The sequence below is a fragment of the Grus americana genome, chromosome 20 (assembly GCF_028858705.1).
Source record: "Grus americana isolate bGruAme1 chromosome 20, bGruAme1.mat, whole genome shotgun sequence".
Classification (NCBI taxonomy): domain Eukaryota; kingdom Metazoa; phylum Chordata; class Aves; order Gruiformes; family Gruidae; genus Grus; species Grus americana.
The window spans coordinates 8,267,274-8,276,232 of NC_072871.1; the positions used below are offsets into that span (position 1 = coordinate 8,267,274).

Consider the following 8,959-nt stretch of genomic DNA (forward strand, 5'->3'; position numbering starts at 1 on the left):
TGGCCACCTGCGCGCACGGCCCTACCGCTGCCCCAGCTCCGCTCCGCCGCGGTGGCCGCTCCCGCCCCGCCCGCCGTCACGTCCCCATCGCTGCCGGGGTTAGAGTGCCGCACCTCGGCCAGCGCGAGAACACCGGCTCCGCTCTGACAGGGCTCCCGCGGCTGAAAGGGGAGCGGCAGGCAGCGGCAGCAGCAACGCCGAGCCGGCGCGGCAGAGCGGCGCGCAGCAGCTCCCTCCCGCGGGGCCGGAGCCCCAGTGCCCCGGGGCCGGCGGCGCTGCCCCGCCGCCACCTCCCGCCTTCCCTGTCAGCGCCCGCGGCCGGTACCACCGCGCTGCCCGCGGGGCGTGCGCAACGCACAGGCTCCCCCCCTCCGCCCAGCCGCCGATTGGTAGGCTCCGCCCGGCAGCACTCTCCGCCTTCCGTCCCTGCGCGGCTTCCGTCCTTTCCGCCCTGAGCCGCGCCGGTGCTGCCATCATGGTGAGCGCTTCCCCGCCTCTCCCGGTGCAATCCGGCGGCATCCGTGCGGCCACCGGGCCGCCGGCCCTCCCGCCGCGGCGCCGAGCCCGCCGTGCCGCCTTCCCGCGCTGCCGGCCTGGCCCCGCCGCCGCCGCCGTCGTGATGGGGTGGGATGTAGGGCGGGCGGCGGTGTGGGGCCTGAGGGGCGGCGGGAGGCCGCGGGGCGGTGGCCTGGGAAGGGCCGCTCTCGGCCGACGGGCGCGGCGGGGTCCCGGGAGCGGGGCTGACGGCCTGTCCGCCGCCCGCAGGCCAAGATCAAGGCCCGAGACCTGCGGGGGAAGAAGAAGGAGGAGCTGCTGAAGCAGTTGGACGATCTGAAGGTGGAGCTGTCGCAGCTTCGTGTGGCCAAGGTGACTGGCGGGGCCGCCTCCAAGCTTTCCAAGATGTAAGTGGGGCCTGCGCGGCGGTGGGAGCTGCGGGGAGGCCGCGGGGGCCGTGTCCGAGCCGGAGCTGGGGGAGCGTCCTCCAGCCCGTACCGGTGTGGTTACGTGGGCCGTGGTGTGTTGTGTCCGAGGTGGTTGTCCTGTACTGTAAAACATGAGAAAAAAAAATGACGTGGGGGAGGAACGAGTATTTGTAGGCTTGAAAATCGGTTTGTGCATCTCTTTGCTCGGAGATGATAGCTGAGATGTGCCAGAAGTTGTTAGTGCTTTGCTACAGTACGGTACAGCGTGATACTTGGTTGTAGCATATGTACGTTTTCTCTATATGGGGTTCAGAATCTATGGTGCTTGTCTTTCAGTATGTTCTGAGACATACTTTTTTTTTCAACCTGCAGACGTGTGGTACGCAAATCCATTGCCAGAGTCTTAACTGTTATCAATCAGACGCAGAAGGAGAACTTGAGAAAGTTTTACAAGGTAAGTCCAAACATCTTACATAGTGGTCTTTTTTTCTTACAGTTTTCAAATACATAGTTTGTAGGAAGGAACTAATTGTGTAGGTTGTTACTTAAAAGCTTGACACTCAAGGAAAAAAAACAAACTCATTTATATTCAGTTTTAAAGTTCTCTAGTCATGGTTTCTTTTTAAATATTATTGCAAGACTACCCTGAATTCTCTTAAGCTTGGGGCAAATCTGCTTTTTTCAGGAGAGTCTTCTGGGCAGCATCACTTCTCTGGGGTGTCATATACTTTGTAGAAGATGCAGTTTCCAGAAATGCATCCTAAATGCTTACTCTCCTAAACTTTAATAATGTTGCAGGTGACCCAAGGAATTCTTTATCTCAATAAGTTTCTGTAATTTTTAGAATATTACTTCTTGGAGTTTAAATTACATAGAATAGGGAAAAAAAGAACTTTTCAGGAGGTGTCGGATACCTGGGACTTGGAGGATTAAGCATTACGTAAACCTGAGTCAAAGCTTGTACAGCTGGTACAAAAGTTTCCCATGTTTCCCAGTGGAGAGAAGTTCTCTTAGTCCCAATAAAAAGAAGCTCAAAACACTGCTTCTGATGTTCTTCCAGGCGACTCGGTGCTCTCTGAGCTCGTGCATCTAATTGCAGTATTGCAGTCTCTCAAACTCAACTGTTGTGTATTTTTGCAAACAGGGCAAAAAGTATAAGCCTCTTGATCTGCGGCCAAAGAAGACTCGTGCCATGCGACGCAGATTAAATAAGCATGAAGAAAATCTGAAGACCAAAAAACAGCAGCGAAAAGAACGTTTGTACCCTCTCCGGAAGTACGCCATCAAGGCATAAAAATGCAGAGTGCCGAAAGTTCTTGATTATGTTGGCTGAGTATGTCTCATTAAATAGAATTTTGTTTGGAAACTCACTGGTGGATTTTTTCTTTTGTAGCAGTGGGATAAAGAAGTCTTCGGCTTTATACAGACAAATCAGAGGATTCACAGAAGGTTTATTTGAACTTTTATTGCTAATGAAAATACTAACATAACTTGCAGTTTTAACACTGTTTTTCTTTGAAGAACAGGCAAATGAGTACAGGTGTGTGAAACTGGTTCAACCTAACGTAAAAAGTATTTAACCTGAGATTGATTTAAAGTGGAAACTTTACACGGATGTTTACAGTGAGTGGGTATTCATCACTTCAGTAGCTTAAGAGTAAATATTTAAAGTTTTTGTCTTGTGCCAGTGTTTAAGTGTTACGGAGATGAACTAATTTGCTGAAGTGTTTTAGTGGACTTTATGGAAACAAGAATTCGGTCAGCGCTTGTTTTGGATCTCTGCACAGCTAGTGGTAGCACCAAAGAATCCCCATCTGTCCATGGTTTGGGCGGATGCCATAGGCAGTGGAACTGCTCCTTCCCAGGAAACTTCCCAGTGTCGGTCGGGGAGCTGGGTTCCAGTGTCAGCCTCCAGATTTGGTCACACTTGCAGTTGATTTAATCTGGGCAGACAGCTCCTGGGAGTCGGAGGGTGCTCTTGGGGTGAAGGTTCCAGCCAACATCACCCCTCAGCAGAGGTGCATTTCAGATGCGGGCCTGTTGATCTGTCGGTGCCTGGCAGCACAGAGGCTTGCAGCAGGACCGCGGGGGTGCCTTCCAGGCAGCAACCCATGCAGGCTGCAGTGCTGGTGCTGCACTCACCCTGGGAACTAGGAGGATAAAGGGCGTGTTCCTGGTGGCGTGCAGGTGTTCCTTTTGGATGAGAATAGCCCGACTGGGCTGCGTTAGCACAGAGCATGCGTGCTGCAGGATGGGAAGAGAGGAAGCTCAGTTCCAGTGAAGTGTTGGGTGGGAAAATGCAGAGGGGTGACTTTCAGACGGTGTTCTTTTTGTGTGCACATGGAGACTGACGGAGGTCAAGTGAAATCAGGAAACCAGACTAGAAAAAAGCTGGTTGAACTAGAAGATTTTACCTCTCAAGTTTCAAGGCACTCCCTGGTCTCACAGTTCCACGCTTTCACCTGAAGCACAGAGCTAGTTAAATGGTTTGACTTTATGTCCCCCATGGAGCTCTTTGGAACTCCGAGATGGAGTTGCAGTTCCAAAGGCCTTTTATGGTTCTGATGTAGGGAAGAGTTATGCAGTGCTGCTTGAGCATTAGTGATGCAGCACTCATGGTTTGTGTTAGTGTAGCTAATTCTAACATGAAAAATTCTCTACCCATTAGGGAGTCCTTAGATTGGATCCAGATTCTGTTTAGGGAAAAGATCTTAATTCTGCTTGCTGAATTTTAAGCCTCAATTAAGTTTTAACCAGAGAGAGGTCTAATTATGTGTAGTAAAGTGAATTTCCCATATATTGAGCTATTACGAGGGATAGCTTTACGATGATGCTCATACTGGCTGTGTGATGGCTTTGTGAGGAGCTTAGCGTGAGCCTGAACATGATACATTTGGCAGCGAAGGAGACCCAGTCTGGCACAGCTTGGCAGCAAAGGATACCCAGCCTGGCGCAGCTCAGCCCGAGCTCTGCGTGGGTCCAGGCTGCTGAAGCGTGCCGTAAGATGGAGTGGTGCGTGTGGGAACTGGCCCCTTTGGCTTGTGTTCATACTGCTCTAACGGCAGGCAGGGTTACAAAATGCTTTGTGCTGCTGTTTCCAAGTAGCCTGCAGTGGCCAGCAGCAAGCCACCCCGCAGTAGCACATGCTTTTCACCCAGCATGCGTGGTCCTCCCAGAGCACACCCTAGCGAGGATCCCGGACTCACATGCTCCTCTCCCAGGATCCTGGTGCCTGAAAGAAGCGAGGGAGAGGCTGGTCCCCTGTGCTGGGAGTTGGGCAGGCTGGGGCAGGCTGCTGCTGTGGGATCGTGCCTGGCTGCATTGGGGCTTCTCTGGAGAGGCGTTGTGTGCCCCGTGCTCCTCCAGCAGCGCATCCGAGGGGAGCCTGCCGCTCCCACCAGCGCTCCTGACGCAGAAGAGCAAACGAGTGATGTTGCCCTAATGGCCTTCCAGAGCCAGCTCCTGATGGCGCAAGCTGTGGGGTGGCTTCACAATGATGGGAGGAAGGTGGGTGCAGTGCCAGAGCCCTGGATGATCACATTGGGGTGTGCTGCAGGTGAAACGGCTGTTGCCTTCCAACCCAGCCGTGAGAGCAGCAGTGCTGCCTAGAGAGCATCTTCTCTCTGAAAAACCTGATTGAGACACAGATCACTAACATGCCATTTACTAGTCAGTAACAAGAGGGGAAAAAACACCCCAAGAAAACACCCCACCTAATTAGCAGACACTGAACATCAAGGCTGAGTCCCAGATTTGGATAGCATCACCACACCCAGAGAAGACTCAAATGTGTGGCTGAACTGCAGTGACAAAATGAGTATCAGCCCGAAGCTGATACCTTTGAACATCCTGGGGTCACACCCGGGAGGGTTTGGCTGGTATTTGTGTCTCTTTGCAGTTCTATGAGGTGCAGCAGTGACAAAGATGGAGTAATTCAGGTTGGAAAGCTCCTCTGAGATCTCTGGTGTAACCGCCTGCTCAGAGCAAGGCTGCCTCTGCAGGTAAATCAGCTTGTACAACTTCTCACGTATCTAATGGGGGTTTCAGTTACAGCCTGCTGTGTTTTCAAAGCTTTTCTATGCACCCTTGTGAGTGGAGCACAAAACGGAGGGTGCTCTGCTCAGTGCCACCTCAGCCTGCCCTGCGACGCTGGGCTGGGGCGCAGCGTTGTGTGCCAAGGGCACGCTTCGCCTCTCCTCGCGCGCAGTGGGGTTGTGCACAGTGAACCGCTCTCCCTCGGGAGGGGGGACTGGCGCAGCGCTCTGCTGTCGGGAGGGGGAGTAGGTGACCTGCCAGATACTCGCTGGGATGCCAGGACTGCGCCCAGAAGCCATCCCAGTGCTGCAGCGGGGTCGATGCGGGAGAACAGCTCAAGCTTCGGTTTGTGCACAATCCACAGCAGCTGTTTGAGGAGGTAGATGGGTTTCTGGCACCACGCTAAATCCCGGGGCTGAATTACTCCATCCACCCGTAGCAGGGTGGCAAAACCAACCTGTCCGGCCCTTTCATCAGAGTTACCCTGTGCTGTTACAGAAGACATCCCACAGACAAGCAGCCCTTTACATTATCGGGAACAACATACTGATTGTCTGAATGGATGCAGAGGTGAGGTGATGGGCTCTAGCACAAGCTTCCTCCAGGGTGCAGGTGGAGAAGACACTTGTTACCGCTGTGAGAGCAAAGCGGATGGCTGCCCTGGCCTGTGTCGCCAGCTCCGCAGGGCGCTCAGCGGTCTGTGCTGGTTCCCGCTTTGCCTGCCAGCCCCAGCGGACAGCCGTGTGCTCCCAGCTCCCTGCCAGACGCTGCTGCCACAAGACAGCCAGCTGCAAACTCTGCAAGCGTGGGGGGGGGGGGGCCAAAAACAACAAAGAGCAGAAAACTGAGGTAGATGTGCTGGCCTGCAGCCTGCGCCCATGTCGGTGCCATCCTGGCTCAGCAGTGCTGGCTGTGCTCAGGGGGGGCATGAGGAGGAGTACCTGTGTGGCCGTGGGGCTGCCCTGGTCTGAGGTGGTGGGGAGGGAGAACCCCCAGCAAAGGGCAACATCCCCACCGGAGCGCCCCAGGGCTGCGCTGCCTTACGGGCCCAGGCAGCATGGGCTCCATTCTCCTCCAGCATGGTGCTGTCTTGGTGTGATGGGGGGTGCTTGGAGCCCTGCTCCCGGGGGACCCTGCTGCTCCCCTGCGCAGCTGCCGATGCTGGCCATAGGTTTAGCACCAGTGTTTGCAGAGCGTCAGGGCCTCCAAGGCTCAAAATGTTTATTTTTTCATTGTAACCGAAGATGTTCCTCAGCATTAGAGCAGACTTCTCACGAAAAGCTGTTCTTCAGCAAATAAATAATTTCCAGGGCGGGGATGAGGAAGGAGGAACAGCTGCCTGCTGACCGCGGGGCACAGCCCAGGGCTGATGCCACTGCGAAGGGAGCCCTGGCCGTGCGCCCTGGAAAGCGTTCAGCAGGACCAGATGTTTCTCTCCCCAACTCCCCAGCACAGCAGGCACTGGCCAAGTGCAGATGGTGTCTCTGGGAGCTGGCAGGACCTGCTCCTGGGCCTGATTCTGCAGCTTGGGCAGGGGAAAGACGGGAGCTGTAGTGAGGGTAGAGGCAGATGCGAGTCGTGCACGGTCTGAGTGGGAAAGCCCAGGCTCCATCTCCCTTAGCTGGTGTTTGCTGCCATGGACACAAACCCCAGCTCTTCTAACGCTCCTGGCATTGCTCCTGTCACCTCCCTCCTCCGGGATGGCTCCTTAGCAGCTCTCCTGAGCGCTAACGCTGAGGGCTGACCCTGGTTTGCATGCAGCGGGGCGTGCGGGGAGCGGCACATGGTGGGACACGCAAGATGCTGCGCAGGGCAGGCAGGGAGCTGCACGTGGGCAGGACGGGCAGGGAGCTTGGGAGCAACCACCCCGGGCACGTCCGGGTGCCCTCGGCCACACCGTGCCACCCCCCTCCCCTCCACATGCCGGGGAGAGGTGGCCCTGCATGGCTGCGTGTGAGCAGCATGTCTGGTGCATCCGGCTGACAACAAGCACCGTGTTGTGAGCGCCCGGCTCAGCAGGGAAAGGCCACGTCCCGCCGGCCACGCGGGCGGCCCAGGTCTGCCCGGGGCAGCCGCCTGCTCCCTGCCCTGAATGCCCGTTTTGTTGGCCGGGCTGGGGGAGGACTCGTCCCTGTGCTGCCCCAGTCCCGCTGCTCCCATGAATACGGGCAGTGTTTGGATGCAGGCGCTGCCCCGCGGGGCCCTGCTCCCGCCATCCTGGGGGCTCCTGGACAAAGGTGGCCCTCGGGCTCCCAGGAGATGGGGGCTGCTGCGTGCCAGGGCTCCCTGCCAGCCTGGCTGCACATCCGCGGGGTGATGGAGAAAGCGCCGGTGTAGGGGTGAGCAGAGCCCAGCCATGAGAGAGGCCCACGGGCAGCCCTCTCCTTCCCCCCTTGCTGTGCTGTGGGGCGCTGCCGGGGAAGGGGTATCTGCAGGCTGCACCCCACCACCCAAGGGATGGCTGTGCCATGCTGTGCCAGCGGGGCTGGGGTGGTTCACAGGTGGCGGCAGCGACGAGCCTGGGAACAGATTTCTGTTTCCACTGGTGAGTCAGCCAGCAGCGGCACCGCCAAGGCCCGCGGCTCCCCTCCCTTCCCTCCGGCCCCTGCCGCCTCCTGCCGCCCAGCCCTTTCCCGCTGCCACTTAAGGTCAGCAGCATTGGCACCTGCGACCTCGTGTCGCCCCACAGCCCCGCATCAACCTGTGGCTCTCTGGAGACCAACCAGGGTCCCCAGCAGCACCGATGTTCTCCCACCAAACAAGTCCCAGCGCAGGTGGCCGATGGGATGGGGGCATGGCACTGGGCCCCTGCTCCCAGGGAGGACCTGGGGACCGCCATGCTCTGCCCATAGGCTGCTGGCATGGCCGGGCACCATGTCCCAGGCACAGCCTCCTGCCGAGCCCCTGGTCCTGGAGTCTGGCCATGGCTGGGGCGGTGCCAGGAGGGATGCAGGCAGAGCAGCAGCCAGGTTGCCCCCAGCCCCAGGAGGCAGGTCCTGGCCAGCCAGGTGAGGGCAGGATCGCTGGGCAGGAGCCACACTCCCTGCCAGGCTGCGCTGCCTCCCCAGGCAATGACTCGGTCACAGCCCTTGGTAAATCTTTTGCCAGCCCTGGGGATGATCAGCTCTGTTTTCCGTGCGGAGCAGGATGGTGCCCTATATGGCCAGAGAAGGGGGCAGAGGGGTGCTGCCTCTGTGCCTGGTGCTCTGCCCCTTCCACCTTCCTCCCTTCCTGCAGCAGCTCCGTGCTGGGAGCAGCATGTCCGTGCTGGGCCACACTCTCTGTGCCTGCCCCAGCCCAGAGAGGGGGACGTGGCAGGATGCAGAAGTCCCCTGGTCCCACGGGTGGGTTCATGCCTCGGTTTCCCCGCTGCACCATTTCTGGCAGCTTCTCACAGCCCTGGGGTGCCGGGAAGGTGCGTGCGGAGCCGGCAGCCCCTGCTGCTCATCCGACCGGAGTTGTTTGTGTTGGTCAACACTCGCATCCTGAGCCCCCGCTGCACTTCCAACTACAGCTTCATCACAGTTACAAGAGAAACAGCCTCCTGCTGCGAGCGCAGCCCTGCGCAAGGGGAAACACTTGAGCAGGTTTGATGCTGAGCACCCACACGCCTTCCGGGGGGAGCCTTGCCCACCATGTCCTCCCCAGCTCCCTGCTGGCCCTGGGTGCAATGAGCTGGTGGGTCTCAGCAGGGACGTGCCTGACGGCTCAGGCATGCCGAGGGCAGGGATGCCCTGGCAGAGCGTGCAGGCAGAGCGGTGCCAGCACCATCCTCCTGTGCTGCCACTGTGCCAGGGAGCCAGGGCACATCCCCGGGGAGTGGGAAGGAGAGGCACAGGGGGAAATGCCTCCCCTCCCCATGCTGCTGCACTGCCAGAGCTGCACCCGGGCCTGCCGGCAGCAGAGACCACGCAGAGGGAAGGGTCAGGGAGGGCAATAAAAATAGATCCCTGTGACGCTCAGTGCTGCTGGCTCTGGCTTTGAAGTGTGTTTGCAATGTG

At 57.8% G+C, this 8,959-nt stretch overlaps 2 protein-coding genes across 4 annotated transcripts in view; one reads left to right on the forward strand and one right to left on the reverse strand.

Annotated features, from left to right (window-relative positions):
• Positions 1-204, reverse strand: part of SCAI (suppressor of cancer cell invasion) — a 44,209-nt gene extending 44,005 nt beyond the window's left edge. Inside the window, exon 1 of one of the 3 annotated variants that reach the window (XM_054848457.1) lies at positions 114-204. The gene's annotated coding sequence lies outside the window, so the exon portion shown is untranslated. Of the gene's footprint in view, positions 1-25; positions 63-113 lie in introns of those variants that run through there. The other 2 variants (XM_054848454.1, XM_054848456.1) reach the window with 2 other exon arrangements.
• A 139-nt stretch (positions 205-343) lies between these two features.
• Positions 344-2,289, forward strand: RPL35 (ribosomal protein L35). Its single transcript, XM_054848481.1, has 4 exons — positions 344-478; positions 766-902; positions 1,296-1,377; positions 2,068-2,289. The coding sequence occupies exons 1-4, from the start codon at positions 476-478 to the stop codon at positions 2,215-2,217; spliced, it is 372 nt and encodes a 123-aa protein (XP_054704456.1). The 5' UTR covers positions 344-475; the 3' UTR covers positions 2,218-2,289.
• Positions 2,290-8,959: the final 6,670 nt, after the last annotated feature.